At 36.2% G+C, this 26,614-nt stretch overlaps 1 protein-coding gene across 3 annotated transcripts in view; it reads left to right on the forward strand.

The window, feature by feature from the left end:
* EEA1 (early endosome antigen 1) overlaps nt 1–26,614 on the forward strand; it is a 60,152-nt gene that overhangs the window by 22,714 nt on the left and 10,824 nt on the right. For 2 of the 3 annotated variants that reach the window (XM_014248908.2, XM_005519423.3), the window contains 19 exons: nt 2,565–2,619; nt 2,748–2,813; nt 3,655–3,694; nt 4,506–4,613; nt 4,700–4,821; nt 6,247–6,402; nt 8,811–8,927; nt 10,870–11,208; nt 14,363–14,512; nt 15,502–15,621; nt 15,844–16,047; nt 16,785–16,985; nt 17,191–17,304; nt 18,479–18,634; nt 20,366–20,505; nt 21,040–21,370; nt 22,815–22,916; nt 23,988–24,182; nt 25,428–25,610. In XM_014248908.2, the coding sequence (XP_014104383.2) occupies nt 2,565–2,619; nt 2,748–2,813; nt 3,655–3,694; nt 4,506–4,613; nt 4,700–4,821; nt 6,247–6,402; nt 8,811–8,927; nt 10,870–11,208; nt 14,363–14,512; nt 15,502–15,621; nt 15,844–16,047; nt 16,785–16,985; nt 17,191–17,304; nt 18,479–18,634; nt 20,366–20,505; nt 21,040–21,370; nt 22,815–22,916; nt 23,988–24,182; nt 25,428–25,610 (2,899 nt within the window). Of the gene's footprint in view, nt 1–2,564; nt 2,620–2,747; nt 2,814–2,840; nt 2,887–3,654; nt 3,695–4,505; nt 4,614–4,699; nt 4,822–6,246; nt 6,403–8,810; nt 8,928–10,869; nt 11,209–14,362; nt 14,513–15,501; nt 15,622–15,843; nt 16,048–16,784; nt 16,986–17,190; nt 17,305–18,478; nt 18,635–20,365; nt 20,506–21,039; nt 21,371–22,814; nt 22,917–23,987; nt 24,183–25,427; nt 25,611–26,614 lie in introns of those variants that run through there. The other variant, XM_014248909.2, reaches the window with a different exon arrangement.

Genomic DNA, 26,614 nt, shown 5'->3' on the forward strand with positions numbered 1-26,614 from the left:
CCTGCTGCCTCAAAAGAAATCAAAATTGGGCTTTATACAGGATAAAGTGATAGGGTACTAGTGAAGTCATATCGGGCTTATATGTGCACATTTATTCAGTAATGAATATTTCTTCTTTTTATGCCTGATTTAAGTCTTTTTGAAATAATTTAACTAAGACTTGAAGTGATAATTTTGTTAGATAATAGCATTCATATGAGGGAATTATTGGTCATAACTGTATTGTTTATATAGTTTATTAAATACTTATTTGTATGCCTACAAATTTCCAAAGTCAGACAGATGTTGGCTGGTGAAATTTAGTTATTTTTTTCCCTGGCTTTTGACAGTTTGAGGATAAGTAGTTTTGTTTTCTCTCACATAATTGAAAAAGTGGACAAGGTCAGGGAGTTTTGATGGAATAAAGGGAGTTTGCTGAGAGCCATTGTGTAACACATGAGCTGTATTTTCCTGTTAGTGTGGCATTCTTTAATGCCGCACATTTGCGTGCTTGCTTGAGAAAACTCTCATTCAACATAAATATGTTTTTCCAAGCCTTGGAATTTCATATTAAAAAAATACTGCAGCCTGCAGCATGGAGCTACTCCACTTGCTCTCCTTGTGTGAAGCTTATGTGCTTAGGACCAAGATTGGGAGGTGAAATTCCATATGTAGTCAATAAGAAAAGTTAAGTACTGGGAATTATACAGTTTCTTCTTCCTCCCACTCCCCAGTAAACTATGAGTAAATCATGTAATTACCCCCAGTGTGATTCAGCAAGGCCATCAGTAGTCAGTGCTAGGGTGGAGGCACTGGCATTGCAAGTGGGAAACCTAGTGGACTGTAATGAAGAGACACTAAGGGTTTTCCAGATGGTAGGCTCAGATGTGCTGAGAGGAGAAAGGGATTGTCACAGCACTAGCAGAAAAGGAGGTTTAGTGAGGATTAGGATGATGGGAAGAAAAGCAAAGTTACAGTGCCTGTAGTGATCCCTTACACCAATTCCCCCCATGCATTTTCCTCTGGTTAAACTAAATTCAGGTTTCATTTTACAATGGTCTAGCAAAATTTTGTTGAGCTATCAAGGCAACCACTGTAGAAGGCTCTTACATTACAAACTCATTCCTTTCTCCTCCCCTCCGCTTTATCATCTACTAAAAACTAGCTCAAACCATTCAATCCATTGTGAAGACCAGAGCATCTTAAATGCTTTGGTATTGCAGGTCTGGTATATGTTCTGCCCAACTTCAATACAGTTAACTGTTCCACCTGCTTTTTAATTTATAATCTTAGATCTGAATCTTTTCTCTCTTACTTTTACTGATGAGAAAGTGGTTCGCTCTTCACCCACAACCAATGTACAAGTTTTGGGATGCAGCTACACCTGACTCAGTAAAGTTGTATTTGCAAACCTCCAGTAAATGTATCACACTGGCAGAAAAATGTGTACATAACAAAATTTTCCTCTGAAAAAAGTAAATCTCCCAATATCCCAAGTTTGTTTTGTCATTAAAATTGGTCCATCTTGGAGCTCTTGCTCCACTGCTTCAAACAGATGTTTCACTTGCTACTTGATGACCCTGACCTGATGTTAATATGCTAATGTAGATTGAATTTATTCCTCACCAGTTTAGATAAGGAATAAATTTCTTTGGTGGTTTATTTTCTCCTAAGTATGAGATAATTTGATAGAACATCTGTGGAGGAGGGGATAATGCATACCAGCAGCAATAAAACTGTATGATATAAAACAGAGTGATTTGTTGGCACCTCACATATATGTTCTTTGTAACCCTTAGTGTTGCCACTGTACAAACAAAAAGAGTATTTTTGAATAATTTTAATTACCCTTGTATTCTTGGTTTGGAGTGGCTGCATCTCATTAATGCAACATTATCCTTGTGTGTATAGTTGTGCAAATCTGTAAGAAGACCTGTGATTTTGAAGAGAGCTGTGTGAATCAATTACTAGCATTTATAGCCTTGGATCTTGTGTTCTTGTGTGGCTGGAGAATTGAGCATGAAATTTGAGAATTTAAAATTTTAAGGCTTTAAATATTCAGACCATTAAGTGAATGTGTCTGTGGGGCAAACCAAATCATTGTGTGGATGAAAAATTAAGTAACTGCATATTTCAGGAGAAAGATAGCATGCTGTCACTTAGCATTGTTTCTTTACATTATATGGGAAATGGAGAAGAAACATGTCCTTTTTGTACAAAGGCATGCAAAGCAGTTAAATGTTCCAATGCATAGCTTTGTCATTCTCATGTGGTAGAGCTGACGCATTGGTTTAGATTTGTATTCTAAATTCTAGATTTTCATGAGAATTTTTTTCATATCTACTTCTTTACTTATCCATTAAATACGTTTAGCATTTTTCAAGTGATGTGCAAAGTGATATTAATCTGGTTTGTTCCAAGTTTAAAAGAAATCTAAAATTAAAGATTTATAATTATGTAAGTTATATTTATGTACTACATGGCTATCAGTCCAATTACTTAACACACGTTACAACTTGTATGTAACTGACAAAATATAACCCCTGTGTATTCATTTTCTCCACTCTGTGGATATATTTATTCAGAGATGAAGTATCACTGCTCCGACAAGAAGTCCAAGACTTGCAAGCTTCGCTGAAGGTTGGAAATGTATTTTACTTTCACTTGGTTCTTTGTTTTGAATTGAAGTGTTCCACCGTCTAAAGCAACCAAATTTATAGTATCTCTCCCCATCTTTTTTTTTTTTTTTTTATCATTTTACCCCTCAGGAGGAGAGATGGTATTCAGAAGAGCTGAAGAAAGAACTAGAGAAATTGCAGGGGCAGCGGCAGCAAGTAATTGCTTTAAAATACTTGAAGCAGGTTTATCGTCAGCATTGACATTGAAGATTAAAACCTTTTTTGTAAGGCACGTGGCCTGATTTAGTTAGTTCTGTAATTTAAATATTGATTGTGTTCTTGAAAACAAAGCTAGTTATCTCTACATAATGTAACTATATATATAAATGTAAAGAGCGAAGTCAGAATAGATACAGATTCTTCCATACTACTCACTACAAGTTCAGTTCAGACTTTTCCTTCTGTTGAGCTTATTCAGAATTCAGTTTATTAAACAAAATAAATTGAGTGTGGTGTTTCATCTTTTATGAGACAAGGCTGTGGAGTCTTTCTTTTAAGAACTTTTGAAAAACAGCGGTGGTATTTCATAGATATCCAGCTGACCTTAAAAAATAATGCAAGGCAAATTGTGATGTGTTGTGCCCTAAAGGAAACTCTGGCTTTTTTTTATTACTATGAGCTGCTTAGATGTGGGATAGTTACAAACCTCAGAAATTGCTTTCTGATAGAACTCCCTCTCAGGATGTACTTCTTGATGTCTGTAACCTCTGTTTTTAGGACAGATTTCTATCTTGAGGAAAGGGAGGGGGAGGGTATTCTTGCTGGAACCTTACGAGTGAAAACCTTTATAGTGTAGCAATATATGAAATGAAAAGTCATCTTGGCCTTTTCCAGTCTTCCAAATATAACAGTTTGAATTCAGGTATTTTTATACTGCTGTGCAGTATTTGAGCTCAGAAGTCTTTATTTCCCTGTCTTTTCCAAAAAATGGATGAACTTTGGAAGTAGTAGTTTTTATTCCTATTGTCTAATGGTGCATTTATTCTGTTTTCTTAAGGATTCTAAATCTGATGGATTGACAACAGCTACGTCTACAGGTGGCTAACATTTTATTATGTTAATTTCTACACTGCTTTGGAATTCATTTTGGTTTAGCTTTTAGGTAAATTAGCGCTTCTGGTAAATTAAAGAGCTAGAAAGCTGGAATATTACAATTACTGGCAAAAAAAAAGTTTATAGTAATATCTACTAAGAGCTATTCATGTTAAGCAGTAGTCTGTGGTAAATATTCCAGGGCTCAGGGTTTGAAATTTTTAGAAGCAAAACAGGAGTTCTTCTGAATCTGAAAGCAGTTCTCATGAGACATTTTGAACACTTTTTTAATAATTTCATATATTCAAGCAGTCAGATATATACTATTCCACTATACTATAGAAAGTATAGCACTTTTCAGTGATGGCTTTATGTAGTGTTTTTCTGTGCTCATTGCTAGCAAAGAAAACTGATTTTTTTTTTGTTTTGTTTTGAATACCTGTAATTTTTGCTCTGTTTATCTCCATGAGGCATTCACAGAATAAAATTTTCCCTATTTGTGCATAAGCTATCTAACTGATACTGATTAAAGTTTTTAATTGCAGTTCAGGGCTTGGAATTCAACATCATGTTGCAGTGATCTGAAGGGCCATTTGTGACTAATGAAAACCAATATGTACTTAATCCTACAGAGTGCTCAACTAGGGACAGTGATATCATGTTTGCAGATATTTAACTTCAGTAAAGTTTGCTTAGATGATTGGATGTTAAGGGATTTTGGATTACATATTCACCTCATGTGGTTAGTTAGGGGCATGAGGAACTGTATTGTCCTAATTCTTCTAGAAAATAATTCTGTTCTTTTTATGGAAATAGAATCATTAGAACGGCAACTAGAAGAGATCCAAGTAGAAAATTTTAACATTAAGCAAATGAAAGACTTATTTGAGCAAAAAGCAGCACAACTGGCCACTGAAATTGTGGGTAAGTGTATTAGCATGAAATCTGATTCTCTTCTTTACTTGTGCAATTTGTGAAAGGGATCATGTATTCATCTTCTTTCTTATTAGATCTTAAATCAAAGTATGATGAAGAAATCAGCCTTCGGGAAGGTGCAGAACAGAAAGTGACAAACCTGAGACAAGAACTGCAGAAAGAGAGAAGTACAGTAGAAGACTTAAAGACAGAGCTGGTATTCACATCACATTAATGTTTTTGTTGTCTTCAAGTCAAGGAAAGGGTTTATTTAAATGCTTGCAAACACAGTTTTAAAGCAGTCAAACTGTTGAACTTGAAGATGTCTGCTTGTGGGCTGACAAAGTTCAGAGTACCATTGTTTTTGATCTGCATTTTCAGTGTTTTTCCAGTGAGAAATTATATGTTATTTCTGACATATATTGAAATTCACCCTGCATTACATTGTAGTCTTCTTACTTAATGTTCTACCCTTCAGCATTTCTGCAATGTATTACATGTATAGATGTGCTGCACAGACCTAAACCTGGAGCATGCCATTGCTGACTTGCACAGCTATCTATAGGTCACTCTTTTTCCATGAGGTGTTATGCTCTGACTGTCCTTGGGCAGCTGGATTTTTAAGAAGTGCTCAGAGAGGTGTTTTGTGACACGGTGGCTGAAAAACTGGCAACTGTCATCATCATGCCTATGTTAATCTTGTCCCTCTTGTGCTTGGCTGATAACACGAATGTGTGTGTATTCCAGGATTTTGGCTGCTGATGACTTTTATATTCAGCCATGCCTCCAGGGAGCATTCCCAGTGACTCAGCAAGTTGGGCCACTTCTAAAGCAGTAGTGCAAGGAATTTACTAGTTTCTCCTACTCAGCTACTCCTTAGACTCTGGAGGAAGGCCGGATTTGTGTATCCCCCTTCTTCTCTGTAGCTGACTGCCCTCAAGGGCCAATTGGCCTTGTCCAGATGCTGGACCTATCCACTGCTTCCTGTTCAGTTGTTTCTTGCATTCCATTTTTCTTACCTTTTTTCTGTTCCTTTTCTCTTCTAAAGATGCCAACACTCCTTTTCTCTGTTTTCTTTAGTACTCCTAGTTGCCATCCCTCTCCTTTCCCTCCATACTGTTTCATGCTGAGGGGTGTTACGGTTCTTGAGATGCAATTACCAACAGATTTTACCTGTGGGTTTGGTATGAACCATATCTGATAGTATCTTCAAGACAGTGCCTTCAGCTGCCCTTTTGTTTTGTCTGTGGTGCTTTTCTGAAATAATTCTTGAAGACAGGGACAGTATTCTGTATCTAGCCATCTACCTACATAAATGTTACAAAAATTAAATCTTTGAAACAATTTTCCATTTGTCAGACTTGGTTTAAATCAACAAGCTCAAGATTTAGCAGATAGAAACTGAAAACTAGCCCTTAAATTCTGTTTTATTTGGGATTTATAAGCACTTCTCTGTGGTTCTGGGGATTTTTTGGGGAGGTTTTTTATCTTTTTTTTTTCTTTTTTTTTTTTTTTAAGCCTAGCTCTAATGCTGTATGTTACCTTGTCTATAAATTGATGATTTGATAGATTTTTAGAAATGACATTGACGCTGGAAGCATGTCTGCCAATGTGGTGTTGCTCACTAATCACAACTTTTCAGCTACAAAGGCCTGGTGTGGAAGATGTGGCTGTCCTGAAAAAGGAGCTGGTCCAAGTTCAAACACTGATGGATAAAATGACCCTGGAACGTGAAAGAGAATCTGAAAAGCTGAAAGATGAGTGCAAGCACTTGCAGGCAGAGCAGGCTAACTCTGAGGTAATAGTCATGCATAACGATGTGTATCCTAGCTTGGCTGGGATTATCATATGAAAATGGAAAATAATAATTAATCATAATGAAGAAACATCTTTCTTCATTGAATCTTCTCACTTCTCCAAAAGTTTTGGTTATTCTGGTCTTCTGTCGGTTAAGACTTCCACTTCCATACAAGCAGAGAAAAAGGTGTGCAGCATCTCAGATTTGGATCTTTAGGAAGAACTTTACTCCTCAAACTGTTTCAAACAGCTTCTGGCTAAAACACGGTTTTGCTAAGTGTTACTCATAAGAAAATAAGAACTGGAAGTCCTTCATTGACACATCGGCTGCAGTGCTTGACATAAATTTTTGGCAATGTTTCATCTCAGCTTTACTCTTCAAGACCACATCATGGACTGAAATTTTAAGGTGGTTTTTACTCTGTCCTTGGCTGTTTTTACAGGCTGGCTGGGGATACACGTATAAATATTGGGTTTCAAAGTGAGTATCTTTAAAAAAAGGTAAATGCTCAGTATGGGTAGAAAGAACAAAATCTTACTAGCCCTATAAGAGCATCCTCAAATACTGCAGGAGAGGGATGTGAAGGATAGTGTAGTCTACAATTGTCACCTAAATCTCTTGGGTGTTTATACCTTTTTTCAGAGCTGTGCCTGAAACTGGCATCTACATCTTTCAGATGAATATTCATACTGAGCGGCTCCTTTCATCTTGAGTTTTTCACTATAGTGGCTCCTGCATAGTAAATGTGCTATGAAAACAGCTGCACTGCTTTGGAGCTAAGCATTGCTATAAATCTCTGCTTATTGGGATTTGTTTCAGTATCTTATAAATCTTCATTAAATGCAGCACCTAGACTTAATCGTTAACTTGAGTATCCAGAGAAATAAACAAAATTAGTAGCCTCAATTGAGGGTAAATTTAATAAAACCAGGACTTGAGTTTTTTTGTTAGTTTTTTTTTTTTCCCTCACACTAAGCAAAGGCATTAGAAACACTGGAATATTTATAAAACAAATCAGAGGAAGTGTGCCTACTACAGCTTTTGTGACAGCTTATTTCCATCTTTCATCCATCCATTTTATTTTTCTGCTTTCTAATAGAGACATTTAAATTTGGGTTAAATTTTTTGGAAAGCATTTAATTTTTATAGCAAATTTCTGTCATATCTAGACAATTTCAAGATGTTATTAAATAAAAGCATTCCTTTTTTTTTAATGGTGCATTATTCATACAGATGCAACAAGAAAATATTAGGACTGAATATTTACCTAGGATGTATTTCCCTGTTAAAAAAGAAATGCAGGATGGTCTTACTGAATTGAGAACAAGAAATGGATCATTATGTATTTGAATTATGATTCTAGTTGGAAAGGCTGCAGTGGTGTCCTTAGTTAGTTTTTGCACATTTTCTGCATTATATTCTCTCAGTATGAAATATCCATATTTTTTATCCATTGTTTTCTGATAACATCCTGGACTGTTTGGCCAAAGGCTGATCCTAAGATGTGTTTTAACTAACAGCTCTGTTATGAAACAGCATTGTAAAGCACAGTGTTGCAGAAAGTCAGTTAACTATATGCAGTCATATACTGTGTTCTTATGTTCTCTTTGGTGTTTCTTTCTCTGTAGGAAGGTTGTAAATTGGATGTTCATTGTCTATTACTTCTGTTCTGCTTTTTTTTTTAATTCAGTATTTATGCATTTGTGCTGAAATCTCTGCTTATGAGAAGAATATGAAAGAAAACTTCTTTATAAAGGTCACTGCTATATAGTGTATTTGAAATGAGTGCATTAATACATGACATGTTTTAGGGCAGCTGTGCCCTAAAGTGCTTTTCTTGTTTTCTTCCATTACTGTGTTCAAATACTGTGCAGTCATTGATATATTCTGTCCTGTACTGATCCTGTTTAATGGGGTAGTATTGTTCCTCTGATTATGCTGACCTGCAGGGTTGATGTGTCCAAAAGTCACACACCAAGTGTGCATCAAATGCCAGACTTGGCTTCTAGAGTCTTTTCCAGCACATTTCCCTTCCTAGAGTGTTCAAGATTTTGGCCATCTAACTGTAATGACTTAGAGAGATTTCACCTTTGGCTAGAACTGTGATAATTATTAATAGATAATATGTTTTGATTTTCATCAGTTTTGGGTTCAATCTGACATTTGCTATTAGATTGGGTCAGATTTTCACCTTCCAAAATAGAACATAAATGAATCTCAGCTGGGAAATTGTGCTCAGTGATACTTCTGATGGTGCTCTGAGCTTAGTTTACAGGTGATTTTTTTTCCTTAGGATTTTTATTTGTATAGAAAATTTATATTTATTTTGCTACCAGACACCTTGCTTTTGTTGGATTATGCTTGCAAAGCTTTGTTTTAAATGTGGAGTTTTGTGTTTGTCTTTTCAGGCTACCATTAACCAATTAAGAGCTGAACTTGCCAAAGGACCTCAGGAAGTAGCTGTGTATGTTCAGGAGCTGCAAAAACTTCAAAGTTCAGTCAAAGAGCTAGAACAGAAGAATCAGGTGAGAATGCTATTATTTCCTATGCTTGTCAGCTCACATTAAAGTGGAAACACATTACATACTGCCTTTGGAAGCACTGAAGACTAAATTCTGGCAGAAGTTGAGACTTCCTTTGTCATTTTGTTTAACAATTGGACTGTTACAATGCACAAGCAAAACACCATATTTTAATAATCATCATATTCTACAAGTTGAAGTTGTTTAGGTTGTTTTGATTGCAGATTTTTAGTTGCTGCAGTATATCTATCATTAAGCAGAATTGCCATCTCACGCTCTAAAAGTAGTACCCCTGGAAGTAATACATTTTTCTAAAAATCATAATTTGAAAGATATTCTGAGCTCTCTTCCTTGGTTTTCCAGTTTCTTAACTTTTAGATTGTACTTCTGTCATATTTTTCAGGCCATTTACTGGCATCACGAATGGTAGAAAATGGAAATTAATTCCAGAAACTTCTCAATGTATATTCTTTGAGAGCTGTTATCAGAGTTCTTTGAGCTTGCTGCATTTTGTATTTGTGTTTAGAAATCATGTGTTGTGGGGGCAAAAATGGAAATAAAATACATGCATTTACAAAGAGCCTTGTTAGCTTTGGAGAATAGGAAAAGGCAGGGACCAGAGTCTATTTAATGTAACCTAATATTAAAGCATTTGCAAAAAATGTAAGAAGGTGCAATTAAAATTTGGTAAATGAAACTGCCTTTAGCAGGATGACTCGTTGCCTCACTAAATTGGGTGTGGAACTGAGAAGGTAAGAATTATCAAGCTATAATTTTCCACAGACCAGCAACAATGAATCAAGCTTTTGGCAGAAGTGTTGCTGTATAGTATAGAGCCCTTTCCTGAATCTGTTGATATTTCATTAACAATGTGTAGTGAAACAGATTGATGCATAAGTTAGCCACACATTAAGAGAGAGTCCTCTGCTATGTCAGGATAATGCCAGTCACCACATGAGGAACAGGTAGAAGAGAAGTGGCAGTGAACTACTTTTCCTTTTTCAGTTTTAGTGACTTAAAGCACTTTACAGCCATCTCCTGATGCAGCTTTTTGTAAAGTTTATAAGAATATTCCATAAGAATATATTCCATAAGAATGACATGCTAGCTAAGGAATTTTGGCCCTTGAGGAGTTTGACCTAGAACAGGAAAAGGTAAGACTAGCTTCCGGTGAGAGAAATTGCTTCCACTTTAAACAGTTTGTCATCCTTGCATCCTTGAAAAATCTGTCAGGGAGGAGCCATTATTTCATGATGAAACACATTGTATGTAGAATATAATACATTTGATATGAACATTGATTTATAGTTCAGTTGCAACGTGGGAAGATATTTCTGTGCATTGATGCGAAATTTTTCAAGCTCATGTACATCCTCAAGCAAGAAAGCTGTTTCTTACATTTTCAGGAGTTATACTGAGAAGAACAAAGGTATATGTAAGTATATGTATAAGCATAAAGGATCAGTTCTCTGAGACCAGCAGGAACTCTCTTTTTATTATTTTTAAAGAACAGTAATTATGGGGCTTGGCTTGCCTTGCAGAAGCCAGTAAGGGCTTGTAGCTCAGAATATAGCTAGCATGGAAAACTTTTCAACTTTTCTCCAAGCAATCACAGTTGTAATAAAGTTAATTTGAACATTCAGGGGAAACAAATTATTTTCAGGATATGGAAATAATCCTGAAATAGAGTTTGTGTCGTGTTCTCAGTACGAGGAAGTGAATTTATGTGAGAGTATGTAAAACAGTATTTCCACTTGAAACTGTGTGCTGTATGGGCTCCAGAATTGACATGTGTAATACAAGATACAGGTTAATATTTTCTTTAATGATGTTTCTGAACACATTCTTCACTGTTCAGCATCAACAGTTAGAAAGAAATTTGAATGATATGTTGAACAGCTGCAAGCAGAATTGTACTTGAATTCCTATGTAACTCTCTTCACAGAGTCTGACTGAGAAGCTGCTGAAGAAAGAACAGGACTACACCCAGCTGGAAGAAAAACACAATGAGGTATCTGTGAGTAAGAAGAATGTGCAGGCAAGTTTTCACCAGAAGGACCTGGACTGCCAACAGCTTCAGGCAAAGCTGTCTGTGTCTGAAGCCTCAATACAGAGATTACAGACAGAGCTAGGTGAGAAGGCAGAAGCAAGCCAGAAACTTAAAGAAGAGTTATCCGAAGTAGAGACCAAGTACCAGCATCTCAAGGCGGAATGTAAACAGCTCCAGCAGCAGAAGGAGGAAAAAGAGCAGCATGGCCTGCAACTCCAAAGTGAGCTCAGTCAGGTAAATTTCCTTAATGCTCCTAGACCATCCTCTTTGAATGGTTCTTTAAAACCATCTCATAAATTTTAAAACACTGCATATGCATATTTCTTATGAACATGCATTTACATTTCCTTATTTGAAGGAGGGTAATTAACCAGTACTTGTGTTTTACTACACAATAGGAAGTTTGAGAAAAGTGAGTCTTGGTTTTACATTAGAGCTAAACAGTGCTTGATTGGCTTTAAGTCTGAGTAGTGAATATAGTAGGGAATACCTAGTGTGAAAAGACAGGTCAGCATGAAATCTTGATATTGCTTCCTTAGTGTTTCTCCCCAAACAACTTCACTTTATGTTGCTGATAGCTGAGGAAGCACCCAGAGCATACATCCCCCTCCACCAGAACCTATTATTCTGCTGAGTCAAATGATTTAGAGGACTTTCTTACAACATTGAACATTTTGAAACTTGAGGCTGGTTGAATTTAGTTTGTTTTTGGGTTTTTTTTTTTTGAGAGTAATATGTTAGACTGGAGAAATATTTGGGTGTCAGTAATCATGTCCAGTCTTAAGATGTAAAAAATTATATCTTTATTTGTTAGTATGACATGCTTAATTTTAATCTTGCTAAAGCTTATTTATTTTATAGTGAGTGTTTCTGAGTTTTCAACCCTTTGTAAAATCTGAAACAGATCAAATTGCAAGCACTTGTGTGTATAGTTTACCTTGGAAGAACTGTGACTTGGCTTAAACCACATTTATGTGTGTATTACGTGCCCAGAATGTCCGTCTCCCATTAGTCTTTTGTTAGGGTGAGAAGAGATAATTATGTTAGTTATCTGTGTAGGAGTCTGCATTTTGTCAAACTGCCTCAGTCTGCCTGGGCAACAGAAGTATAGCCAAGAGGTTGAGCTGAAATCTGTCTTCAGGCTGAGAGGGGATTTTCAAGAAGGATTTTTGGGGTGGGAAAATGAAAGAGGAGGATGGTAAGTAAAGCATTGCTGAATGTATTCCTATTACTTCAGTGGAATTACCTTTTTATGCATGTAGTCCATTAGCTTACATTTAAAATATGAATTCTGTTTATGTATTATAAGGTATATGTACAGTTGTTCAATCAAATCCCAATTTTTAAGAATCCTTGTCATCTTCTCAAAATTCATTTGAATGGGTGCATGTCTGGTTAAGGTTGTACATTTTAGAATTTTGGCAATGTGGAAGAAGTGATCTTAATGGAAGAAACCTCAGTAATAGTGTTGGTTCCAGCACAACAGTAGGAGGAGGGTGTGGACAAGAGAGTATGGACTCCTTCAGTTTTGAAGAAATGTTAATTGCTAATAAATTCTATTGAGAAAAATTGAATCTACTTGATTGTATCTTTTAAAGTCTAGATATTTTTTCATGATTTTTTTTTGCAGTCTGTAATATAGGTTGATCCTGGATTTTATGGTCCTGTTTACTTAAATGTCATCTTAAAGTTCTTCAAAAATACTTAAACATGCCTGTAATAAAAGTAACTAGTGTAAAATATTGTTTACTAATTTCCCTCTTGCCAAATATTTTCTCCTGGTATCAGCATAGCCATGAATAGTTAATGGTTATCTTGTTGCACCCTTTCTTCAATAGATTTTTTTCTACAGTTCTTTGTATTTTTGGTGAGGAGGAAATATTTATAATTTGGTGATCCTTCAAGAAAAGACAAATGTTCTTCGTTACTGGAGGAGAGATTATGGTCTCTTTCCTCACCCTGTCCTCCCTCTTCTCCTACCTCTGTCCTAACTCTGCAGTCACTGTTAGCAGTCAGCATCTTGGCCACATGTCAAACAGCTTTGCACTTATGATTTTTGTGGTTGTGGGCAGATAATTTAGCTTGACTTTTTAAGAAGGTAAGTCATGGCTACATTTATATCCCTGTCTCCAAACCCTTTAAACTTTTGCATTGTATGATAACTTGAGCTAAATTTTGACATGGCCCAAAGGACTTAAGTCCTAAAGTTAAATTCTTTGGGGAACAGACAGCAGGAGAGAGGCTTCACCTCCACTTAATGCCTGGGTGGAAAGTGTAATGGTACCACAGTCACTTTCCTTTTTCTGCTCTGCTAGGTAGCCAGTTGGTCAAACAGTGATTGGTTGCAGTGACCAATAAAATTGGGCTGCCTTTTGCATAGATATTAATAGGGATTTAAGGAAAGCAAGAGGGAAGGCTTAGGGGTATTGAAGGGAAGACCTGGAATTGAAAGGTAAATGGTTCAAAGGCCTTGGACATAGATGCATAGGGGAGGAAGCTTCATTCATAGCTTTCCCACAACCTATGCAAAGTTCTTGCTGTGCTGCAAGGTCTGCATTCTCTGGTTTTGAACTGAGTTGAAAGGTCATTGTGTCCTTGAACATGTTCGTGTAGAAGTAGGCAGGAGGCAACCCAGGACCTATTGTGGCAGTAGAGTAAGCTGATTTTATGAAAAGAGCTTTTTAGAACAGTGAATTGTAATCCTTACACTTTGAAGACGGTGCAGTACTGCTTTTGATGACTGATAAAATCATGAAGCAGATTTGTGTCCAGCTGGAAGAGCACATCCACCTGCTTTCTCTTTGGTGCTGGAAAGTACTGGACTGTAAGCCACCAAAGTTGCTGCGTACCCTACACTGACTGTTCATGTATCTCTTCTCTGCGGAGAATGAATGCCATTGATGTAGCCAGCTGAAGCTAAAAATTACACTCTTAGTATTCTAACAGTGCAGAACAGTATATTGTGGGAGGCAGTGGAGCAGGTAAAGGCAGGATGCTACTGGATCTACAGGAGTCAGTCATTGAACTGGATAAGCCAAGATGGCTCAAAGCCATCACTATTTTACATGATAGTCCTTATGCTTTTGAAGGATCACCCTCTTCCTGTTATATCTCTGTAACTTGTTTTGAAGGGCTCCTGTAGATAAATGAGAATGTTTCTGGGACCTTCCAACCAACTTTTTGGATATCTCTTTTTGCGTGTGCAGTTGATGCTGTCTTTTAACATGGTTTGTGTTTCTGAGATGTATGAGGTACATGCATGGCTTCAGAAGGTCATGGACTTGTTTTGCTCTGGGTTATGAAAACTTCACATAAACTTTGAACAAAATGAGTCTAAATCACTGTTGGCTAAGGAATGACTGAAAAAGTGGATGACTCTTTTTTGCAGTTGCACAGTAAACTCCTAGAAACAGAGCGCCAGTTAGGGGAAGCGCATGGGCGGCTCAAGGAACAGAGGCAGCTGTCCAGTGAGAAGCTGATGGACAAAGAGCAGCAGGTGGCTGACCTACAATTAAAACTTTCTCGTGCTGAAGAGCAGGTAGGAGTTTTTATGCAGATTCTATAGTTTGTTCTGGTTCTGGTGTTGTCACACTTGTGGTGATACTGCAGTTTATAAAATTCATTCTCGTGGGAATTATTTTGACTAATACTGTCAAGGACTTCCAGTAAAATTATCCAAATCTGCTTAGATTCTGCTTGTCTTTACAGGTGTATGTGTGTTTGTGGTGCTTAACAAATGAACAAAAGTTGTGCATTTTGCACTTATGAGCTTTGTCTAAAGGTCTTATGAAAAAATTACTTAGGTGCACATTTGACCACATGGGTAGTTTCTTTTTTTTTAAGATAAAACCCTACATGAAGAAAAAGTGAACATGGCACAGCAGGTCATTGATAGTTAATAATCAGTGTGGGGTGGATGGGCAGAAAACACTTGTTTTATTAATTTTTGATTTGTTTTAATGAATATCTTGTGTATGTTGCTGATTTTCTGCTGGCTGTAGGGGGATTGGCCAAATATCTGAGTGGTATGTTGTCAAAGCTTTAAACTTTTCTGTAGCTAATTTGCAAAGCCTTGATTAGTATAGAAATGGAGAGACTGCTAAACTGAGTTGCTACTAAAATAATGACTGACAGTTGCTACTGAAATTGCCAAAAAAAGTAATAATAAAGTTGTTTTACAGGTATCTGTATTATCAGTCATGTTACATCTTAACAACTATTGCAAAAAACATACTAAAAATCTCTTATGTTTTAGATTATGAGAGCTAAATTACATGCATCTGATAATTGTTTTATAGCTCTTGCTTGTGATAGAGAATCTCACTGATTAATTGTAATGAATGCTTTGATTAGATTTTGATCTAGCATTACAGGTTTTTGTTTTTACAAGTTTTTAAATATCCATGTTTACACTAAAAGCTTTTGTAGTTAGAGTGAACATTGAGTACAATTGGCATACTGAGTGGTGCTTTTTTCCCACTCAGTAGTCTGGTTTGTTTGGTATTTGGTTTTGGGGTTTTTTTTCAGCTAAAGGAAAAAGCAGCAAATTCCACAGAATTGCAACATCAATTGGAAAAGGCAAAGCAGCAGCACCAGGAGCAGCAGACACTTCAGCAAAATACGACAGCAAAACTACGAGAAGCCCAGGTAATGTAGTTGTGTATCTTCATGTGAAAGTGGGTTACAGGTTTTCATTGTGCTAAATACTTTTTCTTTCTAAAAGTGACTTTCAGGAATTATGTTAGTTTCAATAAATTAACTTACAGATCTGGAATAGAATATACGGAAAGTGATAAATTTATCCAATATTTTATGCATTAGGCTCAACTTTTAAGGTCCTTATAATTAAACTATCATATTCTTGTCTAGAATGATCTGGAGCAAGTACTACGACAAATTGGAGATAAGGACCAAAAAATTCAAAATCTTGAGGCTTTGCTTCAAAAAAGTAAGGACAACATCTCTCTGCTAGAAAAGGAAAGGGAGGACTTATATGCAAAGATTCAAGCTGGTGAAGGAGAAACTGCAGTTCTTAACCAGCTACAAGAGAAAAACCATGCATTACAAATACAGGTAAGAACTTGGAGATCTGTTTCTTTTCATTCATTCTCGTTATTGAATCTTGTTTCCTTTTTTTTTTCCTATCTCATCAGGTGAGACACTAATCTTTTCTATACTGTTCCATTTCTTTAAAATTTACTTTAAAGATCTTACTATAAATTTCACACGACTTGTGTTTTGGTGACTTCCATGCTACCAGCATAGGGAAACGAATTCCTAGATACTTCATTTGTACATATGTTAGTAATATGTACTTACAAATCGTTATATTATATAGTTATATAACTATATAACTATATATATATGTATATATTTATATGTATATACTTGTAAAAAACTGTATATATAGTTATATATAAATAAATACAATATATATATTTGTTTCACTTATTTTAAAAAGAGGTTTGATTCCTGTTTTCAACATCAAACTTCAGTTTAGCCTGCATCTGTTATCTCCTTAGTATTTTGTTTCTGTTGCATTAAGGCCAAGTTGACAATTCCCTTTTGCTTCTATTTTCAGCTGGTAACCTATTTAAATCTGGTGTAGTGTACAATATAGCTTTATTGTAATAGTTCAGGAAAAGAAATGTGATAGCATTTGGTCTCCAGAGCCATAAAAAAACACTAAATTTTTTTACTTCCTTGGACATGCTGTTCCAGCCTTTTAATGTTTGTTTTTTTGTGTTTTTTTGTTTTGTTTTGTTTTTTTTTTTGTTTTTTTTTGTTGTTGTTTTTTCTTTCCACTGCAGGTAACTCAGCTGACAGAGAAGCTGAAGAATCAATCAGAAAGTCATAAACAAGCCCAAGAGAACTTGCATGAACAAGTGCAGGAACAAAAGGCACACCTAAGAGCTGCTCAAGATCGTGTGCTTTCCCTGGAAACAAATATCACTGAACTAACCAGTCAGTTAAATGAAAGTAAAGAAAAAGTGTCACAACTTGATGTACAGGTAATGGATCTCTGTGTTTTATGGTGGTGAAAAATTCTGGTTGTGATTTCCCCATTTGGGAAAAGGTGCATTTTTCTACAAGGAGATACATACACTTACACATGCATACTGCTGATTTTACTATTAAACTTACTGGTGGCTATCAAAAAATTAGAATGAGCTATGATAAAACAGATGTTTTAGTGAAATACAATTTGTCTTTCAGGTAAAAGCAAAGACTGAATTGCTACTTTCAGCAGAAGCGTCAAAAGCTGCTCAGAGGGCGGATCTACAGAACCATCTGGACACTGCCCAGAATGCACTTCAAGATAAACAACAGGTATTAAGTGACACATAAAGTTTCTGTGTTACCTAAAAACTGCTTAAAAAGACTAAGAATAGTCTTTTTACATGCTCCGTAAACATGTGAATAAGCACTGGGAAATGATTGTTTAGGATATTTTAACCATGTGGTATTAATTCGTTTCCTTTTGCTGCTCCAGAGCAGATATATTTCGCAGTGTAAAGAATCTACTTGGGAATCCATTCCTTGCTATAGGGTTATCAGTCAGAATCTAAGCTTTCCTTAGGTATTCTGTAGGTATTATTCAATTCCTGTACTTATGGTATGAAGAAAAGATTGTAGAATGCACTCAGTAGAAGCAAAAACTCAACTCCTATTGCTGACTCAGATAAATTTACTATCAGCTGCCAGTATTCACAAATAAGTCTCTGTGTGCCAGCTGACATAACAATTCAAAAAGCTGGTGATAAAAATTACATATTTTTTAATTTGTTTTAGTCCTAGTGAAGCATTTTACTGTCTGTTGAATCAAATATTTGCATAGTTAAAATCAGTGCTGCTGTGGTCTTTGTGGAAACATCCAGCAGATGTTAATGTGGCATTTTGTAGCATGGGAATGTCATTATTTGCTGTAAACAGGAGACAACTTTTTGCAGCCATTAAATAATTAATTGATAACTACATCAGCTTCTTGGAGAGCAGTGAACTTTAATGTAGCTGTCATCATAGTGGTTACTAGGTGAATGTGCTCATGTCTCCTGCAGAATTTATTTGTTCTGTGTTGAACAAAATGTTTTGAAATCATCTCTGGTTGATTTTATGACAAAGACATCAACAATTTTATCTAGGTTTTTAAACATTATTTTCTAGTTGCTGCTGCAAATTACTGCCTAATTTGAGGATCTAGTGCCTTTATTACCTACAGTTCCTCTTCCATTTACAACTTGAAACACCTTTGTTAACATTTAGCCCAGAGCCTGTAAGGTTTGAGAGAATATTGAGGCTTTAAAATAATTTATTTCACTGAAACAGAGGGAATTTGCACGTGTGTTTGTGTTTCCCCTTTTAATTTCCTGCTCCTGAGAATAAAAAATAAACCATTATTTTCCTTGTTAATTTGAACACATTAGATCATTTAAAGCATATATGACATTAGTAATTTTTGAAGTTATTTAAAAGGTAGCAACCTTTGTATTTTTTTTTTACCCAGGAGTTAAATAAGGTCAGTGCTCAGCTGGATCAGGTTACAGCTAAGCTGAATGACAAGCAGGAATACTGTACTCAGCTGGAAGCCAGTCTTAAAGAGTACAAAGAAAAATGCCTTTCTTTAGAACAGAAAACTGAAGAACTAGAGGCTCAGCTTAAGGTTTGTATTGAACACAGTATCTGAACTTACAGAAACTGATCTCTGCTGTTAGGCAGCATGTGGTAAAAGCTGTGCTCAAATTAGGGGGGAAGGATTATATCAATACTGCTTCTGTCGGTGTTCTTTTTCACTAATGTTTCCTAATTTAATCCTGTTCTTCCATGCTAGTATATCACATTAAGAAGATAGACCTATGACTATACTGTCATTTTCCTGTGTGGGTGCTTCTACCAACCATTTAGCCACGTGGAAATTGTTATGTGAGGGAACATGAATATGTCCCAAAATTAGAGTTTTGAAGTTTGAACATAAATACTTTACAAGTAGTGGCAGGGAATATATGTTACATTGGCTAGCCCTGCTTAACACCACCTGTCTGGTTTAATTTATGTTTGAAGCCTTTCAGTAGGCTTTTTAGCAAGATTTATTTATCACTATTTCATCTCTTATCTTGATCTGGAGTTTTGCATTCCAGTTCTGAAAAAGTTTTTAAAGTCTGCATAATTCTGGCAGAAGGTTTGCAGAACTTTTTGGTGTTTTGATATAATAGTATTTTCAGTTAAGGATGTGGATTAGTCCTAATGCTTGAGAGCTTTAAAATTTGGGCTTTGACCTTTCTTGACTATTTGAAAAAAATTCTTGGTTGTCAATATTCATAACACACCAAAGCATTTGATACAGGACTCATGGGAGCAATGCAGAACTGGTTTTGCAGTGTTGTCTGTCTGTTCTGAGGGAGCTTAGTAGTCTTTATGCTCAAGACTGAGTTGGGTGTTTTCCCTAGCTTTTGTGCTGTATAGGAGAGAAGAGAGATTGTTTTCCATGTATGAAATTTTAAATCAAATGCTATTAAAAATTAAAGCTGTCATGTATTTAATTATCAACATAATTATTTTGTTCTTCCATCTCTTCTTTTGGACACTGGGGATTTTTTCTGCCTACTTTGATTTGTGTTTTTAGTTTCCATTCTTTTGCTGAAGTTTCACAAGTAGCCAATAGACACAAATGCTTGGGAGAAATACAGAGCGTATGATTTTATGAGGTTCCTAGTAGCTGAAGTGTGAAACTGAGCAGGGTTGTTGATGCTGTCAACAGGAATGCAATTCTATCTTGGCATCATCACCATTCTTTGAGATTATTCCAGTTGAATGTGTGGCATTTAAAAAAATAAAAAAGAAGAGAAAACAAAAGGCCCTCAGGAATTTTTTTTTAGAAACTTGGCCACTTTGTTTTATGGCCTCTGTGTGAAAGCAGAAGTGCCTGTGAAACAGCCAGTATGTTGAAGAGTCTAAACAGTGCCCATTTGCTGAAGGTTTCTGTGTTCTTTATACTCCATTTGAGTGAAAAAGTAACTATGGAAAAAAACAGAATAAAACCCTCTTCCAAGCAAGCATAGAATTTCTTCACTGCTGTAGTTTGTGTCTTAGCTTTTGCTGTAAAGCTTTTTATCTTTACTGTGCAGTAAAATGCCTGCTTGACCTTTAATTTAAAGATGCTTTCAGAATGTTTTGCAAAACCAAAATAGTTCAGTCTGGAGGAGCAGGTGATGAGCAGGAGCTAAATAGTGAAAGATAAATCTCAAAGTGATTAAACAAGTAGATGATGTGTCAGAGTTGTGACTGCTTTCTACAGTTAATGCTACTCACAGACTACATGACTCTGCTTTTTATTGCTATTTTTATTTTGTTGGCTGTGTTCTGATGGCTCTATCTTTTTATTTTTCTCTCTCAGAAACTTGAAGGTGACATTCTTGATGCTAGAGCAAGTAAAGACCAAGCCCTTCAGGAGTTACAGCAACAGCAACATCAGTCTAAAGAATTAGACCTCCGGACAGCAGAACTGAATAAGCAACTTGAAGCAGCAAGAGAAGCGTATGCATTTCCTGTTTTACAGTACTTTTCAATGTCAGACATAAAACTGGGGCAGTTTGGACTAGAGTTGAAATTTTCTGCTTCTCTTCTGTGATTTCATAAAGTCATAAATAAGTGCTGAGTCCCCTATGGTACAAGAACTGTGTTGCATCCCACTTGTTCTTTTTCATTCCATCTGCCATGTCTCACAGGAATCACTGACTGCTGTGATTCACTACACTACTTTATTTGATTCACTGCTCTTGTCAGCTAAATATCTGAACAGTTTGATGTAGTGAGGTTCATATTTAAATATGCATAGCTCTGTAACCTTTTTCAAATACAAATTTGCAATTTATGCATAAGCAGCAAAGGAGTAGTTACTGTTCATTATAATTGAGGAAGAAAGAACCATCTCAAAACTAATTTCTGAAGTTGCTGTTCCATCTTAACTGGAGAGATATAATGCCCATGAATGAAAAGAGAAACATTTAAGGATACAAGATAACCTGTGAAAAAGAACTTTAAAAATGTTTTATCCTTTTGTATTTGCAGGATGTCTAATGCTCAACTGGATTTGCAGAAGAAATCTGAGGCTCTTGACCAAGCAAACCAACAAATTTCAAAGCAGGAGGCAGAAAAGGCCAGTCTCAAACAGAACCTTGAGAAATCAAATCAAGATGCAAGTAAACAGCTCAAGGAACTTGATTGCAAAGTGCAAGCAGCCATGTCAGAGCTGCAACAAGTGAAATTAGAGAAGGACGCTCTATTAAAGGACCTTACAGATACCAAAGATAAGCTGTCAAAAAGCTCTGAATCCTTCAAAAAAAGAAAGGAGGAATTAGAAAAAGAAATTAAAAAAGGAAAAGCAGCTATGGCAGAAATGGTTAGTAGGTTCTTTAATTAGGCATTAAGTTTGGTGTATATACATTCTGATAAAATGATTTTACTTACTGTTTGAAAACAGTGTACATATGATGACTCTGCATGAAAATTTATTACTGTAAGGAAGACCAAATTGTGATTTTTAGTAGTTCATACATGTTTCCCAACTTAAATTTTTGCCTGGATATTTACAGTAGTAAACATCAGTCATACCACATAACAGGATCCTTGCTTCTTGCTGTATGCCTTTAACATAGTGAAGAAGCTAAATGGAGATGACAAGTGGTGAAACAATTTGATGGGAAATGTCCCCCTTTTAAAAAAATACATCAACCATATTATAACAACACAAAGTTTTAGAACCTTTGCTAAAATGCTGTTGCATTGAAGAAGTTATTTTTCTGAGGCCATTTTCATTTCCTTTCTGAAGTCTTCATATATAGAATTTCCTGTGCACTTGTCTGGACATGCTGGAAAGCTGCATACTGCAGGCAGAGAGAGTAACATCATCTGTCATTTGGGGAATGCCTAGCTTAAGGTATTATTGAATTTTAGAATGGTCTTACAAGTGACAGTATAACAAATGCTTGACCACTATTTTTGCACTATTGAGCAACCTATTATGGTAAAGAAAGTAAACTATTACTAGGGTTAAAATACACGGTTTTTTTACCTTTTCTGCCTTGGCGATATGATTGGGCACTATATGAATACAGTTGTTCTGACAGCCTTGTCTCAAACATGGCAGGGAGTGTCCTTCTCATAGTCTTCTCATCTTACATGTCACCATTTTCCAGAACCCATTCAGACCTGCTTTTATTCTAAAAAAAAAAAAAAATCTGCTCCTAGTTATAAAGAACATTTGTATCTTACTCATTCACCTTTTGAAGAAAAGCTCTTTTGTTTGCTTTTCTTAGTTACTGCTGTTTAAAGATCTGTTTCTCCTAAAAACTTGAAGGATTTTCTCCCCAGTTTAGGAGTTAAAGATAGTAGTCCATATTCTGCTTCTAGTTCTCTAGTCTTTTGGAGGGTCTCCACTGCCTTAAATGCATAGTATTTGGGCTTAACATGTGGTTGCATATGCATGGAGGTCTGCAAATGTACTTGCTTGTGAGTTTTAGAACATGAGGGAATGAACCTACTACTTCATCAAGAAGGGGTGCCAAGCACAGCTTCTAACAGGGAGCTTCACAGCTTCTAACTCTCCCTAATCAGAAAAACTCTGGCACATGCCTGAGTTTATTAGTATAGGGCATCAAATGTGTGGCTTAGATTTGCCACATAAAGTTTTGAGAGGTTTTGAGCTGAAAGTATCTGCAGATGAGAAGGTATGTTTTTCATTGAAAATGGAAGTGTTGTTTTTAAGGATATGTAACTCCTGCAAAAATACTCTGTACATGGTCTGAGAAACTAACAGGAATATTTCCTTGTCTTATGTTTTTTAGGAAAAATCTTGCCAAGAATTAAAACACCAGCTTCAGATACAAACAGAGTCTGTAGCTAAAGAGAGGAATGAATTGAAAAATTCACTGGAGAAAAAGGAGGGGGTAAGTTGTCTGCTTATTTTCAAAAATCTAAAAACCAATAATAATAAATGTTTAAAAGATTGATTTTCAGTCCCAGACCTGCTGGGACTGATGAGAGATAAAGAAGTTTCAATTCTCAAATTGTAAACTATCTTTGGCACTGAAATAAGGTGATACTAAAACTTTCCTAGAGGGTAATGTGAAGCTTTAAAATATAGGTTTTAGTCTTAGTTTTCTGTGCTCCACATAACATAGAAGGGGATTTTACTCCTTCAGGTTTTTTCATTAGTGAAACGGTTACTTGGTATTACTCTGTCCCCATTTTCTTTTGTACTTCCATACAATAAAAGTTGTTATTTCATATCCTTAGATCAGTTTTATTCTCAGTCTTATTCAGCATGTTCTCAGTGTAGTTGACAGGACATTCTCAGATATCCTTCAAGGACTGAATTGCTTTTCCAAGCTTGTGTAAGTCATTTTCTCGTGACTACAGAGGACCAAATGTACTTCTTTTTCAAAGATGAGCATTCAGACCATACAGTGTATCTGGCAGCTTGAAGGACATGTCTGCTTTCATGGATTTCTTTACCCAAGCCATCTTCTGTTTTCTAAAGGAATCAGAAAGGATTTGATCAGTGGACATGGTTTGATAGACTGTGATGGACACTTACTGTCTGAAAGAGGTTTGCAGGTGTAATGGTAATTGCTCTGTGACTATTGCTGCTACTTCCCTGGCTCCTCACTCGTTCAGCTGAAGTGCTGTGGTGCTCAGTGGAAAGTGCAGAAGGATGAGCTTGGTGTATGCTGCAGTTGGCAGCAGGAGAGCCCTAACCACTCCTGGTGTGAGAAAAGTTGCTGATCTTAATTTAGAATGGATAAAAAAAGACTGCTCTTGATCTCTGGGTAGTAAATTTGGAATAACAGATTATTTGAATGTGTTACAGCAGTTCTGAAAAATCGTCTTGCTAGTGTTCAACCACATATCTCTGAAACAGCAGTGGCACTGTGGGATGGTCTGATTCTGTGAACAGCATGTACAAATAGTGATTTAAGTTTAAATTATATACAGTTACTTAATATTTTTGAATATAGATTTCTAAGCAGTTGTCTATAGACCTTGATTCAGCAAGAGCACAAGTACTGGAAATCCAGGGTCTTCTGAAGGAAAAAGAAAAAACTGAGCAACATCTGCAGGGAAAGCTGAGAGAGTTAAAGGAATCTTTTGAGCAGAAGAAAAAACATAGTGAGACACTGCAAGCTGAATTAAAAACTGCCCTTTTAGAAAAGGTAAGACTGTCCTTTCTTACTCTTATAAGAAAATGAATGTAAATTTTTCTGATAAATACCGAGGCTTTTATGTCAATAACTTTGTGATAAACTCTGTTTGCTGTAGTCTTGTTGGAAATTATTAGGTCAGGATGTGGAAGTAAGGTCTTCAGATGCTGTTGGAGATAGAAACAACAACATCAACAACAGTAATGTAAAGAACTAGTGCTGAAATATGAATTCCATAGGAATTTAATTTTAATAAAGGGATAAAATAAGCTAGACTGAATGTGGACTTTTTGCTTCAGGCGCAAAGCAAGACCTGCCATTTTCTTGTAAAGCAGTAGAATTTTGTGAGAGTATTTTTAGAGAAACTCTGCAGCATTTTAAAATGTCCATGGCAGTTTTAAACCAAGTCTTCTCATATTATACCAGAAGAATTTATCTGACTAACAGTATGAAACTCATAAACCATAATGGAAAGAGTTCAAATGTCTAACAACATTAGGGAATGTTATGCTGTGTGCCATGTGCTGTTAAATATGGCTCCAGCTTTGGCTGCCCACTGCTACACGTCCATATTTGTGCTTTAGACAGCCTATGGAAACCTTTAGGTCTTGGTGTTGTGGTTTAACCCAGCTATCAACTCCGCACCACAGAGCCACTCAGTGACTTGGGAAGACAAACACTATCACCCCAAACTCCCTTCCCTTTCTTCTTCTGCCATCTCCATATGCTAGGCATGATGTCATATGGTGTGGAATATCCCTTTGGTCAGTGGGATCAGCTGTCCTGGCTGTGCCCTCTTCAAATTCTTGTGCATCTTCAGATTTCTTGCTGGTGGGGTGGTGTGAGAAGCAGAAAAGGCCTTGGCTCTGTGTGAGTGCTGCTAAACAGTAGCTAGAACATCCCTTTGACAACAACACTGTTCCCACCACAAATCCAAAAGACAGCCCCCATACTAACTACTATGAAGGAAATTCTACCTCAGCCAAAACCAACACACATGGAAACATTATTCCAATATTTAGTGTTTGGTCTTAATATAACACACTAATTCACTTAGTCTTTTGTCGTGAATTAAATTTTGCTGTTAAATTAGTTATAAAATGTTGCTGTCAAATCACAAATACCAAATTACTGAACTGTTACTCCACAAGAAGAACAAAATTCTCTTCTTTCAGTAGAAATGCATTTTATTGAAATGCTTAAGCTAACTTTACTGTCTGTAACTTTAACTAAAACTTTTCTATGCTTATGTTTCAGGCAGAGCTGGAGAATAAACTACAACAACAGTCTATTTTGTCAGCACAGGAGCTTAAAGCAGAGAAGGGCAAGCTAGCAGACTTACAGAAGGCCCATGATAAACATAAAGAAAACATGGAGAAGCTGCAGCTGGATCTTTATGGGAAAGAGTCTGAGCTGCTGGCAACCAGGCAAGACCTCAAGGTACTTGCAGTCATTTTAATGTCACGTGTGATTTAGTGGGATGTTATTATTCATTTTGAAGACCAAGAAACCATGCAGGAACTGTATAAGTAAAAAAAAAAATCTCTTCTGCTATATATAGAATTAATGCTTTAGTTTAATCCCTTCCCCCAAGACAAAGGAAATTCTGAGACTAATTTAAAGGCGAACATATTTACCAGTTTACCTGAAATACCCTTGAATTTCTGCAGCAGCAAAGTGAAAGGTGGTTTGGTTTTATATTCACTAAAGAGTTATTTCTTTAATGTTGCTTTTTCTTGTTATATACTGTAGCTTTCAACTAATTTATATAGCATACCTAATTAGGGCAAGGTCTGCCAGCATGTGAGTAACTGCTGTCTTCCAGATGATTTAAGTAGAATATTCCTGGCTGATGGTAGATGTTAGGAGATGTTGAACTAATAGAAACAGTAGGCTTTCAGACCTCCTTGGAATACAAGTGCCAGAATTTAGTCCTTGAAGTTTTTGCTATTCCTAAACTAAGTTTAGGAATATTAGGAAGTTATCTGGTTATGTATTAGTGTGCAGTGCCTTCAAAGAGGTATTGCTGAGAATTGAGCCAGTCAGTAAAGGTGTTTTTTAGCCCTTTTTTCTGCCCTTCTGCTTTGTGTCAGTACTAAGGCGGTGCTTCAGTTAGTCCCAGGACATACTGTGCCACAGAGACTGAACTCCAGGCTCAGGTTATTTTAAGAAACAGAGAAATACCTCCTTTACATATAGGCCACTGCAATTTTATTAGACTTGCTCCTCTGTAGTATTAAATTACCTCCCATGTTTTTCTGCAGGTTATTGAAGCTTTACTTTCTGTGCACCATGGTTGAATTGCTACATTAAATTGTGGAGAATTTCCGCATGATTAACAAGCAGTGGTGGTTTAAGCATATTCTTTCTTTCAGTTTATTACTATTGCACATATACATCTGTGAGTTTATTTCCTGCAATACATTTAAATCACCATTTGGTAA

This window comes from Pseudopodoces humilis, chromosome 5, assembly GCF_049639895.1.
Source record: "Pseudopodoces humilis isolate 2021_Gansu_Grassland_sample_001 chromosome 5, ASM4963989v1, whole genome shotgun sequence".
Lineage (NCBI taxonomy): Eukaryota > Metazoa > Chordata > Aves > Passeriformes > Paridae > Pseudopodoces > Pseudopodoces humilis.